At 35.6% G+C, this 24533-nt stretch overlaps 1 protein-coding gene across 7 annotated transcripts in view; it reads right to left on the bottom strand.

Moving 5' to 3' along the window:
• The window catches only part of LOC124308466 (G protein-coupled receptor kinase 2), a 31794-nt gene extending 14367 nt beyond the window's left edge, over positions 1-17427 (bottom strand). Inside the window, exons 1-4 of one of the 7 annotated variants that reach the window (XM_046771199.1) lie at positions 16991-17426; positions 16808-16909; positions 14076-15224; positions 5604-5699 (exon numbers count right to left, since the gene is read on the bottom strand). In XM_046771199.1, the coding sequence (XP_046627155.1) occupies positions 5604-5699; positions 14076-14127 (148 nt within the window). In that variant the 5' untranslated portion in view covers positions 14128-15224; positions 16808-16909; positions 16991-17426. Of the gene's footprint in view, positions 1-5603; positions 5700-14075; positions 15225-16668; positions 16910-16990 lie in introns of those variants that run through there. The other 6 variants (XM_046771202.1, XM_046771197.1, XM_046771204.1 and 3 more) reach the window with 6 other exon arrangements.
• Between the last annotated feature and the right edge of the window lie 7106 nt (positions 17428-24533).

The raw sequence follows: 24533 nt of genomic DNA on the forward strand, positions 1-24533 counted from the left end.
GTTGGTTATAAATTAGTTGATTTAACCATACTCTATACTATCGAAGACTACAGAACAGAGCTCACCGCACTATACGAATATAATATACATATAAGTGTACGGTAAAATTGACGTTGTGTTTACAGTGCGCCAAACGATAATTTGAGTGAATTCTACTATAAAAATTATCTTCCCGACTATAATATTCTAACTATACAGATTTTCAACTATACGCGCAAATTTTTCTCTCAGTGCAATGCATTTCGAAACAATAGTTGTTGAAAATTCATTGTAAAATTAAGATAACAGTGATTTTTCCCCAAACATTTCGTTTACGATAACGTTAACCAACATCAACCTCGTTACAATTTAATTACATTCCGTGATGAACGTCGTTTCACAGGATTTCGTCACTCGTTAAGCACAGTTTAAATCTTGAACCGAGAATTGACTCATGGGTGCGTTTGTCGTCCGAATGAATTATCTTTCCAGTAGCCGTGAATCATCCTTAGTGTAAACGAAAGCCTGAATTCCCGACGAATCCGCTGTCAATTCAGCCCACGAAACAAAAGTCAGGCGAGAAGCGAAGACCTGGAAATTATTCCGATTCTTACAATAACTAAATAAGCCGAAATACAAATGTGCGTCATTTGATCGGTGAGAATTTGACGATGAGAAGACACGGATAAAGACAGGCTCAGAATCGCACGAAACGCAACGATCGAACAGCGAAGCTTCACTTATAAGTGACACTAGGGTCACTTATCAAACGAATTTTTTATCTCGCTCCAACGATGGATGAACCCTCATTTTTTCCCACGACGGAAAAAGAAAAACCTGGCTGGAAAATGGATACCGCATAATTTTCCGTAATTGGATCGTGCGAAAATTCGAATATTTATAATTTCTGCCCGAAAGCACGCGATTTTTTTCTTTCCCCCGTCTCGTCAGTCGAGTCAAGTCTAGGGGATGATCCGTGCCCTTGATCTCTCCAATTTCAATTCGCATATTATATTCTTCGCTGTCTGATTCACTTTGCCTCCAGGACAGCCGACGTGACGCAGAAACATCGCTTATTTTACTCCGAAGTTAAATCAGCTGTGCGTTACACGTATCAGGGTGCTTCTCATTTTGGTCATGTCGGAATTTCTTCACGCTCACCTCCCCCGCCCCCCGAAACAAGCGATATATAGAGAAAAAAAATCTGGCCAACTGCCCGAATTTTTCCGATAACTCTGACACGTCTCGCCAAGCAGTAGAATTTTTGTATGAAATAAATGTATGCGTTTAAAATTTTTTTTCTCAACAAAACTGTCGGTCATTTTAAAACCAAGTATCGTAATAAAAATTCTTCTGGCTACTGGGTAAGAAATTTAATGCTCCAGCAAAAGAAAAAAAAAAGATTTACTCGTAAAATTTTGGTAAATCTGATATTTATCGCATTGTTGGCGAAAAATGAAGACTGTTTTAGATATAACAAATAACAGGTTTACGAAAATTTTACGACAGATCTTTTTCGTAGAAAATTAAGTTTCCTACAAAATAGCTAAAGGGCGCGTTTTTTTTTTTTGTTTTTGTTTTTGACGTACAGTTTCAAAGTAACAAACTGTTTGTTTTTGATTTCGAACGCATTCGTCTTTTCATATGAAAATTCGATTGTTTGGGAAAGCGTATTACGAGTTGTCGGAAAAACTCGGAAATTAAGCCAGATTTTTTTTGTTTATATATGTCGATAAGAACCACCCTAGTACGTACAGGCAACGAAGTATTAAAATTGATGAATTCCATTCCGGCACATCCGGTTTAATCACCGTGACGTTAGAGAGCGGTGTAGTAATTTGTTGATAACGGAATATTACTCGAATTTGTGCAGCGAGAAATATGCGAATAATTATCCGCAAGCACGATTGTTCCGAACAAATTTAAAACCAACTCGAAACGTGGAACACCTGATCAATATTTAAACTGCCACCGCCCATATCGCCCGACCCACAACCGCATCGTAATATTACGCATGATACGCGAGTTTCAACAACAACTCGTATTGCAAAACGCAATGCGGTCGTATAACAATAAACTCTGTATAACAACGAGTGTGCAACACGCATGTTCACCAACTTGGCTTATCTCGATCGTTAATTTTTCCATTTTTAGCTGCAAAATAACTGCAAGTGTGCGCGTGAGTGTAATAAATGGCCACGCCAAGAAAAATTTCATTTGTTACAGTAACTGGAAAAATTGAGTTAAAACAGGTCTCGTTAAAGAAACTGTTTGAATATTGTTGGAATAACGAAAAACTTATTTTTACAAAACGATTACAAAACTTGAGTAGAATATTATTGAACACAGGTATGAACCAACCGTCCACACGTGTAAGACAAATATTTGTTAACAAACATTAGCGTTGCACTGGGTTAAACAAATAACGGTATGTATCACGTTTTAGTCGAAGAGTCGAAACCAAGATTCTCGACTCATTGTTCGGTTTTCGGATCGGTTTTTTTTTTTCTGCGATGAAAGCTGAGATCGTCGATTTCTAGATTTGAAAAAAAAAAACACCGCTCAGAAAACTTCCGTTTATTTAACGAATTTTTGTTAGTTCCATTAAAAACTATCGAATGATATTATTACACCGTACTTCAAGCTAATTTTCAATCTCAATTCGAAACAATCAATACGTAATTCAAACGAAGTTGAATAAAACTGTCCAACAAAAGAATCCGAATCGCATTATATATTAACAAATCGAATTTAAATCCCTCCGAAACGGACTCTGATGTAGATTAAAGGCCTCGTAACTTTTGTTCACAAACAAAAAACGGGAGAAAAAAAAAAAAAAAAAGTTAAGGACGCTTCGACAAGTGTCTACACTTGAACTCACAATATCTGCAGTATGTACTTGAAATTTGTAAACAATATTTAAGCGTGTTAAGCTCTGATTTCAGCCTGCGATGATAAAACGTCACGTTTGTTTACTTCCGTTAATTTGAAATTCATGAAAATACGGAGCATTTTTGATCGCACAATTATTTTTTATCCTACGTTCCACAAAATTGTAACACTTGAACGACAAAGTTTCAAGTCATTTAGTTGAATTGTGAACTGAAAAAACAAAAGAAAAAAACTTGACAGTATTCGTCGAAATTCAGCTTTGAAGTTTTCATCAAATTTTCTCTGCTATTGAATTTTTTTTTTTTTTTGAATTCTATGCTCTGATAACGTCGAGAGTCTCAATTGATACGCTGATGAAAATGTTGAAGTATATTGTCAAATTCACACAATTTTTATTGAAACTTTCAAACAAATTTTCAAATTTTTTCAATCACTCGTCTTTAACCCATCAAAAAAAAAAAAAAAACTTTTCCACTCCGAAGTGAAATATTTTCACGCAAGATTCAGAGTGAAAACTCGTTTTTGTTTAATTTTTTTTTTAAATCGTATCTTTTTTTCTTTACGATCGTTTTCACTATTTTTATACCAGTTAGAAATCCATCACAACACGTATCGTATCTCCGATTCGATTACCAATATTTCTCATCGTTTCTCTGATTATGAAATACCGAGTTGTCGTGGAATGCCCCGTATATTCGTTACGGATTATAAATTATCGTACGATGGTTATTACATCGCATAGAATAATAACAACAACAATTAATCATTGACCTATTTTGTAAGTCTGATCTCTGTCTTGCCACATTTAAATTTTCATTATCTCCGTTATTCAATATAACGAAGCGATATGCACGTGTCGATGTTGTTATTTGAGAGCAGGAACACATGGTTCGAGATAGCGTGACGTTGCGATATAACTATACATAATGTTATAGTATATTTACGCCTGCGTAATAACGCAATAGATAATAAAATGCGCAGAGAATGATGTACGAATATAGATAGGCGTGATATTATGGTTAAAAATTTTCGAGAGTATTTTCAAGTGTATTTTCAAGTTCATATATACATACATATATATATATATTAGTGTTTCAAAAAAACAGACTATTTTTTTTTTTTTTCGAAAAACATTGAAAAATCTTCCGAGCGTCCCTCAAAAATGACCTCGGTAAAATATGAGCTCTTAATATCGATATTTAGAGGTGGCGATTCTCAATTTTCTATTTCCCATTTAAATAACATGGGAAAAATTGTGTTTTTTTTTTAAATTTAGAATTTTATTTCATTTTTATACTGTAACAAATTAAATTTTTTTTCAGTGAAAAAATTTCACATTCGAACTTGTGTGATAACTTGTGATTTTGCACTAGATCACGTGGACTTTGACACGACGATGATGCTGATTACGTCACTGATAAGCGATAGCTTGTACAAACCTCTAGTGATTGATTGGCGATATGAAAACGCTGGTACCGTGTATAAACCATATATATATATATATGTGTGTGTGTGTATATAATTTTGTCGAGTGGTCAACACAAGAGGAATCAAGCTGTCAGCTGATTTGGCAAATCGCTACCGCACTGACAATTTACGTTAAAATAATTGCAACGAATTTTCAGCGTCAAGTCGATCGCACAGACCATAAATCATTGATCGTAAATCGGCGCTATTGCTTGTCATCGTCGAATTTATGTAATGTTTACACCAAGTTTAAAAATCGTTATAGATGGTATAACAAAATACAATCAGATGTAACCGAGCCCCGATGTTCGTCTCTCGATAATCTCACTACTCGAGAATATGATCTACGTTGTAACACAGGTTCAGGATCGCCTCGTGAAGATAAAACGCGTATCACGTGATGTGATTCGTCACTTTGTTCGTATCGTAACGCAGCGATCTTTGAATCGGAGGATGAACGATGATTGTCAGTTGTTAAAAAGATTACGAGGAGAATATACATTCATTAGGGCCGTTTTTGAACGCTTCTTTTTTATTTTTTTTAGATTTCACTCTTCTGCGAGATTCTCGTAGTTTCTCATTGAAAAAAAGGTTCGCGCGGATGGGATTAAAAAAAAAAAAATTTTCACTTCGATATATTGAAAAAAGGCTATTTCCGGAAATTTAAAAATTGACGTATCCTTAAATCCTTCCTTGGCTATGTTTTGTGTTATACGAAACGAATGTTTTTGTAAAATCTGAAATGCGTACAACTTTTCTTTTTTTTTTTTTTTTTTCTTGTGCAAATATTCACATAATTTCTGGGTCCCAAAACAAAGATTTTGAGCCATAGTTCAGAGTGGAGAGTTGATTTTTTGTATTTTTTAAATATTTTTTTAGACGAATAATTTTTCTCATTTTGTAGGTATGTATACGAAACATTTGTTATGTTTGTAACATTTTTTTTAAGAAATAACAGTTGGGACGAAAAATCTGAAAAAAACGGTGAGTGCTTTTTTCAGGTTTTAAAATCATATAAAAAATAATGAAGCAAATTGGCGGGGGTCAGGGAAGATGACCTCTCATTTGGCATGGAATACCTCATATATATGTATATAACACACACATCGCGTGAATATCAATTTCGCGTGGTTTGAAAGTACGAAAATTGAGCATTCTCACGTGACTCAAGACTACAACACCTGAATTCGTCATTAATATCTCAATTCGTGTCGCAAAGCAGTCTGGTTTTGAAAAAAATTATTATCCGTAATATATATACGTACCCAATGTGTTCTTGAAATCGATGCATTGAGAAATGTGTGGAAATTGCAAAATTTTCCGCCATTTCTTACTTTTCCCTTTGTTGCTGTCACCACCGCCTGAAAAGAAAAGTTAAAAACACGTTTCATTAGGCATGTTTCGTGTAAAATCGTAAGGCGAATTTTTTCGTCATTAAAAATATCATCTCGTCGTCAATTGAATCGAACGAAACAAGCGATCCTCGAACCATTTTATTCCTCTGGTTTAACGACGTGTAATTTGAATCGAACAACGTTCGGAGCAAGTTGCTTCACCGTTCCGATTTCTCGGCACAATGTTGGCGGCGCGAAATAATCGCATGCCCAATTTCAGAGCACGAGTTATCACACAATTACACGTTGTAAGCTCTCCGCATAAATTTCTAGAGCAAAACTAATTTGCCGATTGGCAGTCATTTCAAATAACGCAATCAGCCGTCACGACTTCCCAAATAACGTTACACGCAAAGTCAGTCGTTACCGATTGAAGAGTACATTGAGATTCAGTCCAGTTTCTTCATTCACTCGAAAAGACTCGTAAAAAAGGATTAAGAAAGTAAGGGATTGCCGTAAGTCTCGTTTTCGAATTATGTGTTCCAAAAAATTGTAACAAAACGCTGGAAAACTAACTTTCATTTTCTACCCGGAACTGTATTTCGTCGATCGTTGGTAAAAAAAAAAAAAAAAAAAAAATGAAAAAAGTCAAGAACCGAGCGGTAACCGGAAGTAAAAATTTCTCCCAGTGTTATTTTTCCAGGAACGTATTATTTTCAGCCGACATTGTTATTTCCTTTCGGTTCGCGCCCGACAAATACGAAATTCTCTAAAATTTTCACGTCCGCATTAGGCAGGATTAATGGTAAGTGGAAAAGTAGCCGCATACATAATCGTAACGTTTGAATCGTTGAAAGGTGCGAGCTTATTGGTCCGCTGTTGCGGTCCACATTATCGTAAAGTACAACGACCAGGGAGTGACAATTTTTTTTATTTATCTTTCCTACTTTCCTTTTTTTTTCTTTTTTTTTTTTCTCTCTTCGACCACTTTAGCCGTAATAATCCCTCGATTTTTTTTTTTTTTCGTACTCGATGGACGAGATTTATGTCAATAAATTGCTACTACTTACTCCGTCACTGTCCTCCCACGTGAAATTGTCAAATTATACGAGCACACTCGCCAATCGCATAAACGACGTGTGCATGTGTGTGTGTGTGTGTGTGTGATAGATAAAATTGAGCAAGGGATAGCCGTAATGTCACAGCATAATATTCTCGACACGTTCGGGAGAAGTTTAAATCAGAGTTAATTGATTCATCAATTAGTCCTCGTTCTCCATGCATTATATATACATATACATATATACATATAAATATATGAAGCATAATATAAGTTTTTTTTTTTTCTTTCCTCTGTTTTTTATTTATTCTATCGCAGGTTTATCGCTTTCGAAATGTAACAGGCAACGTACGGATTGTGTCTTGTTGACACGTCGATATACCGGGTTTAATACGCTTGATCGATCAGAATGCTGGTTAAATGGATCACTGCTTCAATCAAATCTAGCTCCATCGTCAAACTGAACGAGCGGATCGTACTTGATCGCTCGGTGAGATCAGATTTGGCGTCGATTTCGAGACGGGTGAAAAAAACATTTTTTCCCCAGCGCACGTCTCGTTATGGATCTCATTATCTGACCGGTTTGATTTGTTTCTTTGTTTGGTGTTTTTTATTTTTTTATTTCTTTACTTTGTTAACACGATAAGAAGTTGAAAACCGACTTGTGTATAAATAATTTACAGAAATGTTATACGGATAGGAAAAAGTAATATTATTAAACTTTAATGAGATCTATAGATCAGTTATCGCTGTGTTGGGGGAAACAAATAATGTCATCTCGTTGAATCAATCTTTTTACGGTGAATAATCCTGTTACGATTGTTCAAAATTTCATTCGACTTACTTTCCGCAATTGTTGTACGAAGCGACCAACGAAACGTTTTATTCCGTAAAATATCTTAAAGACACGACTCACTGTCAAACGGAATAAGAAATGTGAATATCAGAGTGTAACTCAAAACCACCCTGAACATATCATCTTCAACGTATGAATTAAATAGACGTTGCAAGAAAAATTTTTAAAACCCAATGATCAGGTTAATTTTTTCTCTTTACTTTCACGGTCAAAAGTTATTTATTTTTATATACACGGACTTGTTTCGTTACATATTCTTCTCTCACATATCGTGGAACAACATGCATAGAGCGTTATAGTTGAACTGGCAATCATGATTAAATTTACATGCGCGTGAATAAAAAAAATAAAAAAGGGGGGAGGTTTCACTTGTAAAGTTAATTTAATTAAGAACGACGACGTACCGCCATAATGAATGAATGAAAGAAAGAAAGGAAGGAATTTAACCCGCACATTACAGTTTCGTGTAACGGCATAATAAACTTTGACATCAGTTGGCGCACGAGCTATTAACTTAGATTACAACGCGTATTTATACATATACATATATCTCTCTATATTATAAAAATATCTCGCGCCAGGAATCCAGCCCTTCCTTCCACCACCCGTCCTTCCCTTCACTGTCGCCACATCTACACCTATGCAGATTCAACCCTTTGTCCTACTCTCCACGCCACTCGATATGTGGCCGCAAAGAATTCGAGGCTGAATTTCGGGGTAAAAATGCTCGAAGATTCGATATTTATCGCATTCACTTCGTAGAGTCTTTACGGTGTTTCTTGATTTTGAAACGGGGGATCCTTGACTCGATTCAACTTCGAGGCTTGTATGAAATTTTCAAAGGGTGCGGACAAAAATCAGGGTCCCTCAGACGATTCGACGACCAGCGGACAACGAACCGTCGAATCGTACAAAACTCGGCAAAGTCTGATATTTCCTCGAGTAACGTTGTCGCGTTCAGGATTTTTATTTTCTCCAGAAAAAAATTGGATCGACGATGTTACTTCCGCCGTTGATAGCAATCCTTTCACGTTTACGTGCGAGCAAATTGGGACTTGCGATTCGAGTAACCAACGCGATAGCTGATGAATTGCAACGTTATACGTACATATACGTATATCTCTCTATATTATAAATATATCTCGCGCCAGGAATCCAGCCCTTCCTTCCACCACCCTTCCCTCCCTTCACTATCGCCACATTTACACCTATGCAGATTCAACTCTTTATCCCAAGTTTATGCCCTTGTGACTACGAAGGTTCAACCCTTTACCCTACGCATATACCGTAACACCTATACTAGTGTATATATGTAAAAAATTTCGCGTCTGCGGTGGTGTAGAATAGTATTATTATTAATAAAAAGAAAGTAGGGTTAATTAGGAAAAAAAAATAAAACCCGACAAGCCACGCTTGTTGTTTACATCTCTGTGGAATACGAATCTTGTCAGATTAGCAGTTGAAAACTTTCGAACACGCGGAGTTATACCTTGGGTGTCTTTTTTTTTTTTTTCTTCCTTCCTTTTCTCTTCTATTCTCTTCTCACTCCGTGTGGAAAAGTTTCGCGTGCGAAACGTGTCGTTAAATTACCATTATACCGGTCTAACGACGATGTTGTAATAAAGTAACAAAGAGAGGCAAAATAAAATCGGGAAAAAAAAAAAAACTTCACACGGCTTTGCGCGCTTGGATCCGAAACGTACATTAATGGTTACAAAATGCAAAATTAGTTTCGTAGCTTTGATAAAGAAAAAATTTAAAAAAAAAAAAAAAACCCAACGGACTATAGTATAGTATAACTTTGCACCAAATTATCTCGTAATAGTGACAGTATTTATATCGTCAATATAACGACACGTGTGTAAATAAAAATTAAAAATTCTAACACCAGTCGTGTACTTAATAATAATAATAATAATAATAAAAGAAATAAAAGAGTAAAAGACGACGTTTCAAATCGCTCAATCTTGCTTACGTGTCGATAAATGTGCCGATCTTTTTCACAGGAAAGTTATTTCAGTGTGACAAATTGAAATAGACATAAAATGACGGATGGCCAATTCTCAATGAGGCCATTCAAGTATTAGCTAACGCTTTTTTTTTTCATGCAAATTTCCGCACCCCATCCCTGTAGTTATAACAACGGTTGGTAACGTTAGCATGTTTCGCCTGTTGCTGTCTTTTTTTTTTTTTCACAGCGTTAGCTAAAGGACTTTGAAAAGTTTATTGGAAAATCGATTGATGACCTGAGAATGGCAGAGACGCCATTTATGGTCGTATCCTGATCAATTTATTCCTACTTTATTTGATATTAATTGTCGTTAATTATTAACACACGTTAAGGTGTTCGGCGAAACGTGAATTCATTATTCATTGAGTATTGAATGGATTATATATTGTCTTTCTTCTCGAATGCATGCGGTAAACATTATATTTGCTGAGATATTATTGTCGAGCAATCGATGCGTTATCAATTAACACCTCCTTTGAAAGCAAATGTTTTTTATTATTCTCGCAAGCAAAAAATTGATGTTCTTGTATTAGTGTAATATTATTTTCGAATTTATATTTTAACGGGGAAATTGAAAGTTTACTTTATCAACAAAATATACTATTTTACGACCGATATACATTAATGCCTGCTACTAAAGGCTAACATTTGATAACGTTTCGTAGATATTTTTGTGCTGAATTTACGAATAGTCTCTAAATTTATTCCATCCCAGAAATCCGCACACAGGCGAATTTTGACTAAACCGATTTCTTGCGATGTAGGGAAATTCGATAGCTGATTGTTGTAAAATGTGTACTTTTTTAATGACCAATATTGCGCTCCTCGAAAATTATCCGTCATGCAAGTGTAATCAATGCTACAACGGGCAGTGAGTTTGATTGCTGAGAATATTGTTATCAGTTTTACGGAAAAGTTCTTTGTGGAATTCGATCTGACATTGTTTTAACAGAGCGAAAAAGTTTTCTTCATCTTATCGGTGCGCGGAAAACAAATTGGTTTAGTAACGTCCGAGAAAAGGTTTGGCACCACAAACTCATAGATTTTGTTGCGATTGCGAAATCAGATCCGCGCAGTGAAATCATTTTGTAAAGATTGAGAAATGATTGTTTTATTGTTGTACCTGAAAAAATTATCGTTTGATTGTAATTTACGCTGCACGAACTAAGCGCCGCATCAAACAAGGACGAAGAAATATGCGATTGCGAATCGACTGGCTGATTCAATTGTATCGGACCACGAATGATTTAGTTCTGCCGATTATACTTGACCGATGCCTGGAACTCCTCCTAATAACTGCTAATCTTACTTTTCTCGCGAGAAAGGATTTTTAACGCGTCACAGAAAGTATTTTTCCACCTCAACAAAATATTTTTTAGACCTACGATGTAACGTATTATTCGATGGCGTTAATCGATTAATAGCTCTCGTGATTTACTAAATTTGACTAATCTTTATCCACCGAATAGATTTAGTGAACCGTACGAAGCGATTCAGTCGAATCTACCAAAGAGTCTTCAATATTTTGATAATACCATGAAAAAAGTATTGTTTCATGAAATTGACTAAATTTAAAACGATATTTCGTATTTATGCGTACATTTTACTCAATAGAATATCTTTACGATTTTGAAACAATTATTTCACATTAACTTTACTATATAAAAAACAATATTGCCTTTACACGAGAGAGATTTCTACAAAATTCGTTTAAAACTTGATACTTTATTTTTCTTTTGCGTTTAAAGTAAAAACTTTCTTCCGATAATGCTTCTACACCCGTACTTGCGTTTCAATCATCAACGAAGAGTATATCGTTCATCGTCACTCTCGTTTTCATACGTAATCGTTTCTCTGATACGCGGCTAACTGCACATGCCCAACTTTCCCGAGACCCCGATACCAAATTTCTTCGAAATTACAGCAGTTCGCTTCCCATCGCAACGAGTATTCAACCATGTAAGTACCTACATGGTGCATGGAAATGATCAATTTGCCGAGTCAAAGCTGATTGACGTTCACCCTTCAATAACCCGTGTAATGAATTTTGCAACTTGAGAAAGTGAATTTCTTCTTTGAAGATGCTTCGTACCTAAGGCGTCTGAAGGTTCAAAGTGGATAGGTGTATATATATATATATATATATATATATATATATGCACGTAAATTAAGTTCTTCGACTAATGCATGTGTATATATATATATATACCCATGTGCCTATATCGTATATATACTTGTAAAGTAGGTACAGACTTTCATCGAATTTCGAAACAATGATATACAAAGACCCCTGTTTTCACATGTATAACCCATTCTCATGTCATTACATTCCGTAAAGCTATTCTAACGAGCATGAAAATAGTTTCCCTACACTCTCTTTCTCTCTCTCTCTCTCTCTCTCTCTCTCTCTCTCTCTCTCTCTCTCTCTCTGTCTCTCTCTCTCTCTCTCTCTCTCTCTCTCTTGAAAATCATGTTTCAAAGGTAATTTGACAATAAAACGTCACCGAAATGACATTCCATTTCATTTAAGTACATTGCGGTGAGCCAAAAAAAAAAAAAACTAACCTATCGAATCTATGGTCTTAAAAGGATCCATTTACTGAGAAAAAAATTCTCCCGTTCGGAAAAATTTTTAGATCGATTTTAAAAGGTATCGCTGGCCGTTTGAAATTTCTCATTTGAATAGAACGCGAAAAAGAGAATTTTTTTTGTTCATTAAATATGCTGTGACTGTTGAACCGTTTGAATTAAAAAAAAATTTCCAAGCATATTCTTGCAGGGCATTAAATTCTCTAAAAACAATTATAATCGAATGTAATTAAAAGAAAATTATAATCGAACGTTAACGAAAAGTGAAGAAGAAAAACAATCTATTCTGCAAGCAGGGCGATTAAGTCGTCAGCAATATCCTAATTGTAACAAATAAGGTTTTATCAACAATTGAAAAGAATATTAACGTTTAAAAGTGCAATAAAAAATAAATAAATGAATTAAAACTCTACTCCTTTGACGAATCTGGTTTATAAACGACATCTTTCACACACCTTGTTTCATTTTATTCCAACTTTTATCATTTAGCATGAATATTTTCAATCGTAGAACCCTAAAACTGCATATTTCTGCTTTTCTTCGACTTTCACGACCCGTAAGTGTGCGAATTTTTGAGTCCGAAAAATCAACTCGGTAGTCTTTTTTTCAGAGAATTTAACGCCCTACAGGAATATGCCTTGAATTTTTTTTTATCTCAAACGGTTCAAAAGTTGCGGCATTTTTATTGAAAAAAAAAAAAATTTTTTTGCGCGTTATTTAAATGGGAAATTTCAAATGACCAGCGACACCTTTTAAAATTGATCTAAAAATTTTTTCCAAACGGGACAATTTTTTTCTCATTAAATACGTCCTTTCAAGACCATAGATTCGACAGGTTAGTTTTTTTGGCTCATCCTAAAGTACATACTCAAAATATCTGATAAATTGAACGTACAATTTCACCAATATTTCAAAAATATTCATTTCTTTTTACAAAATGCGATATAAAAAATTTTCGTAGTTATCGGCAATGAAAGCTATTTTTTTTTTGGTTTTTTTTTTTTTTTTTTGTCTCTTTTTCGTCTCTTCAGCAGACAATATATTATTATGCTTGCGAGTAACAAAAAAAAAAGAAGAAAACAAAAAAATATTCTGTTTTCATTGTCAAACATTCCCGGCGAGCAGCTTCTTCGGTTTTGCATGATACACAAATGTGTCCGTATTGCTTCTCCGCCTGCGTATAACTAACCAAATAAACTCTGACTGTTCTTCTTCTTCTTCTTCTTCTTCTTCTTTCATTCTCTTTTTCTACTTATATATACGCGCGCGATTTCTGACGATGATAGATCGGTTCCCTCTCGTCGTCTCTCGTATTTTCGTAAAGGTCAAATGTCAAGATTCTTTGGTTCATTCTTCGTGTGCAAAGTGAAAGAAAAAAAAAAAAAAAATCCTATCGAAAAGGTTATTTACTCACCCTTCGATAAATTGACAATAATTCGAGTGTTTCCTGCGATACGATAATCGGTTCTCTGATATCTTTTTATACCGGCAAATCTGATATTATTGCGTACAAGTGCGAAGTTGAGATCAAATTTACTGGCGACATGAGAAGTAGAACAAATTTCAAAAAAAAAAATTAAAGTTTGAGGTTTCATTTGTTACAGTAACTGGAAAAATTGAGTGAAACAGGTATCGTTAAAAAGAAAAACTGTTTGAATATTGTTGAAATTAGGAAAAACGAGGTACGCGTAAAAATTTTCCGCAATCGTCGATCCTTTTTTGGTTATTGCAACGCAAAATCAGTTTCCGAGGTTTACTCTACTTTTTTAGTCAAATAAAGCTTAAAAATTTCTCTAATTGTCAGTGAACTCTTAAACCTACGGTTCGTCTCGGGTGTTTTATTTTTATTTTTTTGTTTCCCCTCCTTTTTTTTACCGGGATATTTACCTTCTCTGGCTTTGAGGTAAACGGTGTTGGCTACGATGTTCTCCAACTCCATCAATTCCAGCTTGATCGAGATTACTTGTCCGAATCAGGGGGAATGAAATGTCTTGGTATTTTACTACCCTGTCGGGCCTCTGCAGCCCTGATCCCATCTGCAGGACTGAACACCACGTGCCGTAACCCCTTCCAAGGAAGGCCGACGACGATCCCCTTCCTTCGTTTTTATATTTCTCTTTGGTAAAATATTGCTCTCTCTCTCTCACTCTCTCTCTCTCCCCCTCTATTCTTCTTTCCTTTTCTTGACGATTCAACGGAAACAATCGTCCGTTGTACAATTATTATTTATACACCAGCCTAACGCTTATTTGGGGTTGTGTGGGTGGCTGGAAGGTAGAAGGGGCAGGGGGGGAGGGGGGCAGATCACTCTTTATTAATCATACACACAGCGATCCCTGCGCTGTGCGAAACACCGCGTTTTAAAAACAACTTTTACTAGATTAAATATATATATATATATATATGTGTGTGTTTTTTTTTTTTTTATCGACACGTTTCAGTCCGAATTTAAGAATTATCGTCCCTCCGATACGTATCGATATTAAAATTCATTTTATTCCGTTCTCATTTCTTTCGATTTCTTATTCGTTTAGTCTTTATTTTCTAGTTTTATCTTTGTTTTTATTTCACTTGTTACCTTTTTGTTACGTTTCTTTCTTCTTCTTCTTCTGTTTTTTTTTTTTTTCTTTTTTTTCTAGTCTTATCTAGTTTTATCGGTTAGGCCTTTGGTGTACGCTTGTTTGTTCGATGTTGTAACAAGTTTACGAACACGGTTCACAATTTAAAACACAACACGGAGGACAAAAGTCAAGGAATCGATCGGTCGATCCAATCCAATCAGTCACTTCGTAATTACGACGTGTTGCACTGTTCACTGTTCGTTGAATAATGAAAGAACAATTGTTATTATCGTTATTATTACGCGCTGATGGAAATTTGAAATGAAACGAAAAGAGACGGAAATTGGTAGATCGTATAATTTAGTTCGAATAATTGTTTTCGTAAAGAAAAGGAACTTTCGACGTTGACGTTTTTACATTGTTACGAATTTATTGTAATCAGTTTAAACAGTCGGTCAGAGACGATGTGTTGCATCTGAAATGTTGTGAACAGAAAAAAAAAAAAAAAAATAAGTAATAATAATTACTACCACACGTGAGTACAGGAAGGTTTGAGAGTTACAGGAAACAAACGAAGAGTGAAGAACAAAGAACGCGACGATTTAAGTGAATAAAGATAGGGATAAATGGTCGACATTTCGGGTTAATGAGGGAGACGGAATGCGAGAAAACGACGAGGTGAAGTTAGCAACGAAACTATGAAACAAAAATCGCAGCAGTTGGGCTTTCGAAATATGTTTACCGAAAGTTTGTAAGTGACGATTATTTTTTTTTTCTTTCTTCTTTACGTATAATAAACGCATCGTTGGATTAACGGTGTTCGAAATTTAAATGCCACTAGGTTGAAGTTGGCAACTAAACACAGAGTACAATAATTCACTATCCTTGAAACTTTACGCTGGAATTACTTTTAACAACGACTCAAGTTTACTCCGGAATATTAGTATATCATGTTCAACTTTGTAACGGTTTATCGAATTACAGACAACGCTGAACGGTAGCTGAATAACGATTTTTCCCGTCACTGCATCGTTACGTTATAACGTAACGAACTTGAACTTCGTATACGAGGAACGGTTATCGACGTTATCGCCTCAAGTTGTCAACGTTTTTAGTTTCAACGAAGATATTCAATCATTTTCACAAATTAAACGATAAAAAATATCACAATACGTCGTAATTTTTCCCGTCCAACTTTTTTCCTCGCGTAATAAAATTGTACGTAAATATTTAAAATCGTTTCGTTGAGTACAAACGATGATTCTTGACTGAAAAATCGCGCACACGCAAGTTATTGGGAATTCGAGCATAGTGAAGATCGTAGAAAGCGGACCTGACGATGAGTATGAGGAGGTGGAACTTCGACCAGAGATTGAAGTTGGTAACGTAAATTGTAACGGAATATTGAATCTAACATTATTGTTTTGAAAATCTAGAACGTCTGTGAAGAATTTTAATATCCAAAATCTGAATAAACTTTTTCTTTTGTAAAAATATATTACTAAATTCGAGTGGATACTACGATTTTCTTTAGAAAAAATAGAATAAAGAATTAACGAGATTGAAGTTAGTAACGTTACTTTAACGATGAATGACGTGAGTAACAAAGAAAACGTGTCGGTATTTCAAAAAATACATCTCCTTCAAAGTCGTTCTAAAATTCTAAAATTCTAAAATTCTTCGCGTTAACGCAACTAACTTCAGTCTTCTAAAAACTAATCGTTACATTAAACGTTACGAACATCGCTATCTTGAAGTTCGCCCGGGATGATGGAAAGGTGAACGAAGGTGTCTCTCTCTCTCTCTCTCTTTCTCTCTCTCTCTCTCTCTCCGTGACAAAGGTGTACAATAAATAGGTAGGTACAAAGCAAATGTGATCGGAACGATGAGATTTCGGAACAGTTGAAAGTCGGAAATACCGTAGGAGGGGTCGATGATGAATATCCGCGACAATGTTGGCAGTACGGTTAGGAGCGGGGAGGGTGAGGGGGGGGAGGGAGGGGTGGGAAGAGGGGATAAGAAAAATTGAAAATCTTTCGGGGTTGGTTTACTTCGTACTACAGGAGCGAGTAAGTATCAGGAGGAGGTCGGCTGCTGCTGCTTGATGTTTGCTGTTGCCGCTGCTGCGACGTCGACCTGATTGAGAACTCGCGAGACACCCTGTGTGTTGGGTATAAAACTATATGTATATATATATATATATGTGTATATATATATATATATATACTTGCACACACGTACGTAAGACGACGGACGTTGAATCGGAGAAGCACAATGGCGGACACGGGGCGACTGGCTGCGATTTTCCACTTATTCACTGTTATCACTGAACTCGCTTTGTTCGCGCGCGATTTGCTCGCCGTTCTGCAAAGGTACGCGGCGTGTACGCTGACCTCCACGGCGTTTCGGAGGTTTCGGGCCTAGCGAGTCGATCGGCACCTTTTATCTCCTCCCTGTTTTGTTTTTTCTATCTTTCTTTGTTTTTTTTTTTTTTTTTCCTTCTCTGTTCTCTCTCCTACTCTTCACGTTGAAACGGGGTTGCGCCGAACGGCCGATACGACTGGGCTTCAACTTGCTAGGCCCGTGTGCTCTGCGCGCAGAGTGAGTAGGGGATCAAACCGCACTACCACCACACCGAACCTCGCGGGCATCGTGTCCCGGCGCTCCTGGGTTAGAGAGAGACGACCACTTGCCTCGCCTCGCCTCTAAACCGCAATGCGCATGCGCCGAAGCCGAGGACGAAGGTTATCGCTGCGCCGCTCTGACGTGTCGCCATCTTCCGGCCGCCCGGCTAACCGATCACTTTTGTCTCACGCCGCGTCGGTCGTCGAGTTTACGCGGCAAGTTTGAAACGGCGATACGAGCACTTCGGGTTATTGCCGAGCTATTTCGTGTCAGTTTTCGTGTAAGGTGGGGGGCTACGGACGGCTTGAACGATCTGAAATCGTACCAATTTTCAGGAGTGTTTGTTTTTATTTCAAAGAAAATTAAAAACACTCGGAACTAGTTCTGGTTTGAGGGATTTATTGTTTATATAGTTTCTAGAATATTTTGAAAATTAACAACGAAACGGCGGCATGGCGCAACAGTGCCGGATTTGGGGGGGGGGGGGGGGGGGGGGGTAACCACAATTTTTGATAAAAATAGCTAGCAAATGGTATGTAATATCACTATACTGATGAAAAAAAAAAAAAAAAACATTTTAGAGCTACATTTCCGAACACTGAAATTACACATTGAGAATGTATTTAGTGTTGACGGTGTAGAATTGCACTGGAGAGCGTTCGTTTTTCAGAATAAGAAATTATAAAAAATAAGCTACGAACCTACTATGCGACAAAGCCGTTTGTCAAAGTTATCCGTACTCGGTATTGAAAGTGATTTAACTCCGGGAGATGGATTCTACCGACATCATTAACGACTGCGTCGAAAAAAAAGCTCGCAAAATTCCACTCGGCTAACGATAGAGTTTTATTGTGGCTCATTTCTTGTATTATACGATATCGACATGCGTTAGTTGACAGGATTGTATATGTGTCAAAATAAATTATCGATCCGCTTAAAAAAATGAAATTTTCCTATCTTGTTTTTATTGTTGACCGTTTTTGGTTGTACCTGTTGAAAATGTAAATTTGCCGTGTCCAACCGTCTAGCAATTGGTTTTAGTTATCGAGAAATTCACAATTTATAATTTTAGAAAATAAAAGGGTCAATAATTGGGTCCAAACGTATCAGTAACTGGTACACTTAGCTTAATTAGCTGAAATTTAAATGGCTAGAGTAATTAGTCCGACCGAAATAGCTAGTCGGCTAATTTTAACCGGCCAAACCTAAAAATGCTAAAAATCAAGAAGCAAAATAATTTTTCACCTTTCGGATTTGTATAAATCTGTACTTCGGGTTTAATTTGTATTTCGGTTCTTGACAAAGCAAAAATTCAACAAGACACTGGGAATAACGAGTAGAAAATTCATACAACCATTCGTACAAACATTCACCTGCAACTCTTCGATATGAAACTCGATGTTGTTCTCTCGCTTGCGATTGAAATATGAAGCAAACAGCCAGTCGGGTAGAAATCGAATGATCCTGTTTAGCTGAGGTAATTTGTTGCTGCAATCATCGTAATTGATCGAAGCTTCGGTCTCTTTGTCGTCGAAGTATATTAGTTGGAAATGCTTTTCTACAAAGACTGCGGAATACACCGAATTATTTACAACACATATTTCGCAGAGTTCAACACGAATCCTGTTGGAATTTGAACTGTATTCGATGTGTAATCCATGTTCCGTGACAGAGAGTTATCTAGTACAGTTAGATGAATGTGAGTGGTTTGAGACTAGAGCATGGTTCTAAAAAAATTTTCTATACGCACGTTGTTGGAATAAAATAAAATTTTATAACATCTAACCGCAAGACATCTTGCTCAAAATTATTTTCGAACGCTTGAAATCCAACAAGTTCATTTATTTCGAAGATTTGAAGTTACGTTTATCAAGTTTTCGTACAACGAAGTAATTTAAATTAATCGTTTAATTTTCTGCTAACGATGAGTTTTCCAGTATTATCTATTTATTTATTTATTTGTGATAAATCAATCATTCATTTGCGAAGCAAATTGTATATAAAATAATTTCCACAACGATGAAACCTGTTCCATTCTACAATTGATTAATAAAACCGTTGGCATTTGCCCGCATTTGTGAGGTTTTTTTCCTGTTGTTAACCCGAAATGCTTGTTGAATAACAAGCGTAATACGGTGACACAAACGTGCATTGTCAGAGGTATACCACAATGTATTTGAGTCGAAAGTTTTGCCGAGTGAGTCTCGGAACCCGGTCACTCTCAAGGCATCTGCGGAATGCAGAGTCCACCGTTTTTCACTAATTACTCTGCGATAATCGAGCCATTTCGTACCTTGACTGGCGCCTTAACACACTGACAAAAATTTCATTTCTTACAGTAAATAGAAAAATTCGTTAAAACAGGTATCGTTAAAAAAAACTGTTTGAATATTGTTGGAATAACGAAAAACGAGGTACGCGTAGACATTTCGCGCTATCGTCGATATTTTTTTGGTTATTGCAACGCAAAATCAGTTTCCGAGGTTTACTCGACTTTTTTAATTAAACAAGGCTTCAACGTCAATTTATTCTTGCACGAGCGTTAAATTTTCGCAACGGTTGCAAGAAAATCTAGCAACAGCGATCGTAATGAGAAAGAATAGTAACTGATACTAGAGTTTCCGGTAACGGCTGGAAAACTAATTTTCATTTTCTACCTAGAACTATATTTTGTCGATTGCGGTAAAAAATGAAAATGGTTAAGGAATGAGCGGTAACCGGAACTAAAAATTTCTCTCAGTACAGAAACATTAATTATTGATTTCGATTCACCCAGAACTGCTTTATTCGCGCTCACAAATGTTTATACGTACAAATCATATCCATATGTATATATGTGTATATATATATATATATATATATATATATACACACACAATCATGTCAGACCTGCACGTCAAAAAACGCACGTCAATATGACGCACGTATAATAAGTGTAACACGTCGCATACGTTATACTCGGATGGAAAACACGCATGGCTGTAGCGTCTAAAAACATCGCAAACTAAACTGCGGAGTCCATAAATTCAATGCCTTGCTGCGTCTTATTTTTTTGTAGTATAAAAAAAAAAAAAAAAAAAAAAAAAAAAAAAAAGTCTTGCATCGCAACAAAAAAACGTATAGATATTTATCAGACTGGTTAAAAATAATCGACTACTTTTTTTTTTTTTTTTTTTTTTATGTTTCCTTCAATGTCGCATGTTTAACAACGGTAGGAAACAAAAAACAAATTTACTCTCAGAGTTGGAAATTATTTGCGAGACAAGTTTTTGCAGCGATTGAAATACACTGCAAAAAGGGAGAAAAAGAAAAGAAATAAAAAAATAAGAACAAATAAACAACCCACAACATTTTGTTACGAGTCCAGTATTTTCGATGCTGATCGCGGCGAAATGTGATTTTTTTTTTTTAAAAAACGATTTCAACTTTAACCTTGAATAATTTTTTGAAGGAGTTTAGTTATGAAAAAATTATAAGAAACATTTTTCGTATAGCGTGAAAAATTCCTCGCAAAAAATATGTATCGGATATTAATGTTCATTGCCTCGTTACTGAGATACGAATTTTCGAAATAACTAAGATTATTTTTCTCGCGTTAATTAAATTGAAAATGGAAAATTGCGTTCACGAACCATTAAATATTAAAATAAACAGAGCTCAATTTTTCACACGCGCCTTATCTCATCTTCCCAAAACTATTGAACATGCGAAATTGAGAAGTAGAAAAACAAAATATACGACTTTTTTTTTTATCCAGTCTAATATTTATGCGACAAAATGAAAGTTACGTTTTCGGACATAATTCAATGTTGGCGCTATAATAAATTGACGATGAGAAATTGTTTGAAAAAATGCAGTAATAAAATTTTGTAGAATATATATGACCGTAGCAAATGAATTGGAACGTACATAAATTTTATTACAGCAATGACTTATTTTCTAAATTTTTGCTACAACGGTTCTAAAGTTTGCTAGAAAATTGAGTACATACGAATTTTTTGTACCGTTCAAACTTTCGACAGATGTTCGGGAAAAAGGTCTGAGATTTTCTTACATTGTTTTTTTTTATTTTTTTTTCTTCACACACGATATAAGCGACTGTTTTCACAGCCGGGTAAAACGAACATATAGTCAGTTTCTTTACCGAGGTTTGACCCAAGTCGATTTTTTGCACGGATTTGGCATTCGTAAAGATGTTGGAATCTGAACGACAAATTATACGGGTAAAAAAATATAGTTCACTGAAACAGTTATTATTTTTTTTTTTTTTAAACGTGTAACAAGCATCGTTAAATGTGATTTAATTTCACGATATTGAATTGACTACTGAAACACAGGAAAAGTTGTTTCGCATCGGTGTATTTGTAGATACCAGTTTTCTAAATGAAATTAGCGACCGTGTAGAGAAAAATCGAACGAGTCTGCTAAATTTTCAACAATTCCGAAGCGAAAGAATTTGAAACAAAGTATTGATATTTGAGCTCCTGCTTCTGTTTCAAGTATTTACTATTTTCTATTTTTTTAATATATCTACCTATTTCCAGCCTAGGAATTTATATTTTTATGAATACTGTAAAATGTGACAGTCTAGAAACTTGAAATTGATGAAAATTGTCGAATTTTGCCCAATCAATCCTCTCGAAGAAATCATTTCAGCCAAACTTTCATAGATCGTTTAAACGTCTGAAGACATGCTTGTTCGATTGAAAAAAGAAAAAATCATACGATTTACGAGACATCAAACTATGACTGACAATCAAAGCCTCGAATTACAAAAGTAACTCCAAAATATCATTTTTTACCTCGTTCTTTTATTGATATTAAAAAATAAGTGGGTATGGTATTCATTGGGGTGTTTCAAAGAAGACTTTTTTTTTTCTAAACGAGAATCAAAATTTCTCTAGAGAATCTCACGTGGAATATCTCAGCCAAATATCAGCTCGTAATATCGATATTTAGAGGTATCTATTTTATCTTGTCCATCTTCCATTTAAATAACACGTAACAAAAATAAGATCGGGAAATATTGGATTCTTTTTTTTTTCTCGTAAACGGCTGGAGTTGTAAACTACGTAAATACAGATTCTTATAAGAAATTTCACGCTCTATAAAAAAGTGGCGAGATAGAATTTTCCTAACTCTAACCGAGCAAGAGATATTCAAGATGACTCAAGTCAAGAATTAGGAAAATTCTATCTCAGTATTTTCCACAGAGCGTAAAATTTCCTGTTAATAAGAGTGTGTACTTAGATGGTTTACAAATCGAACTGTTTACGAGAAAAAAGAAGTCCAAAATTTTCCCTTTTTTTTCCACGTGTTATTTGAATGAAAAATGAAAAAAAGAAAATCGTCACCTCTAAATATCAATATTACGAGCTCATGTTTGGCTGAGACATTCTACTTGAGATGATCGGCGAAAGTTTTGAAAAAATTCTCACTCCGAAACACCCTGGCATTAATATACCTAACAGACTTGACTTTTGACGATATCACGAGGAAAGTTGCCGGCTGGTTGATTTCATCTGGAATGTTTCACATGCGCCCAAATATCTTTCAGACCTTACCGCGGATCACATGTGCGTACGTCAGTCAACGGGGTCGTAAATCCGTGTGCCTTGATGAGTCATGTCATGAAAATGATCGTAATTATCACGTGGTTATACGTTCAGCATGGCCGTTAGACAAGACGGTCCACTGTCCGTTCGTCCCTCATTTTTTACGCGTCTTTCGCGCACGCGTGCGTCAAGGAAAATTTTAGAATTCCAGAGAAGACGTTGCAACGTACATTTCCGCCCGACCCAATATAATTCCAATTTCAATTATACATTGAGAGAAATTTTTAGTTCAACCATACCTGTTTTTCCTGAAATTTTTGCTCGGCATGGAAGAAAGAAGAGACGTAGCACTGTACGATATGTATTCAAGATTTGCCCGAGACAGCAAACGATGATGGCATGTAACGTGACGTCATCGGCATCGCTCCCTTTTTTTTCTAAATCCAAGATGGCGGTTCGCAATGACGTAGGTCAGCCTGTGTTTTTTTTTTTCACGCTGGTTATTACACGGGCACGCATATGCAACGCAAGTGTGTGTGTGCGTGACAATCAACGTGATTATACATAATGTATGAACGTAGATACATATACATATATATATATATATATATATATATATATGTGTGAGCGAGTATGTCGTACAGTATAACTAACGTATCATCTATGTACAATCTACGTACGTACATACATTCGTGACCCTGGCTTGCTCTGCATTACCGCAGCGTTATCTGCTTGCTGGCGTGTCCGCTCATCCAGATGACCTTTCTTGCTCCCGCAGGGTCGCCTCGGAATGCGCTGCAGAAGGAAAAAGTCAGTCCAATCAGAAACGATATGGATTATGATGGACAGAAAAAGGAAAAGAAAAAAAAAAAAACAGCTGCGTACCATTTTTTTTTTTTTTTTTTTTAACCTACATCGTTAAAAACGATTTAGAACTTACCACACGTTTACTGTACAATTTAAGGAAATCGGATTGAAAATTTACAAATTCGTATACACCGACGTAAATTACTACGTATTTGTTCTTAAATTTATAACGAAAATTTTTGATTTTATTAAAATTTGTAGAAAAAAAAAAAAAAAAAAACGCTTAAAAGAAGTAATTTGAATTTACTGTATTGCGTGGTGAATTTATTGTATTTGTAAATCGAATGAACAGTGAATGTATGATGAATTCAAAATTTTCGTATCCGAATAAATTTGCAACACAGTGTAGGAAGTTCCGTACGGAAATTTTTAACGATGTATATCCCTTTTTCTCCAAAAGATTATTTCTTGAAGATTTTGCAACCGCTGACGCATCGCTTGTACGAAGAAAGTTGCAGAAATTTATATACTTTGTGTATCATTGTAACAATAACGAATCTGAAGCATCAATGAAATCACTGTCTGTTAATGACGAAACGTATTTCAATGTAAAATCTTGTTTCAAACCGTTCGATGGGTTTGATAAAACACAAAAAAAAAAAACAAAAACAAATAAACACACGTTCTTCGTCAGCAGGGTAAAACAGAATCGCAATCTTTTAGAAATTTTGATTTCTACGTTCAGTCGTCAAAGTTTGAAACATTCAATCACGTAAGGGAATAATTTGAAATACATC

This window comes from Neodiprion virginianus, chromosome 7 (genome assembly GCF_021901495.1).
Source record: "Neodiprion virginianus isolate iyNeoVirg1 chromosome 7, iyNeoVirg1.1, whole genome shotgun sequence".
In the NCBI taxonomy this organism is placed as follows: domain Eukaryota; kingdom Metazoa; phylum Arthropoda; class Insecta; order Hymenoptera; family Diprionidae; genus Neodiprion; species Neodiprion virginianus.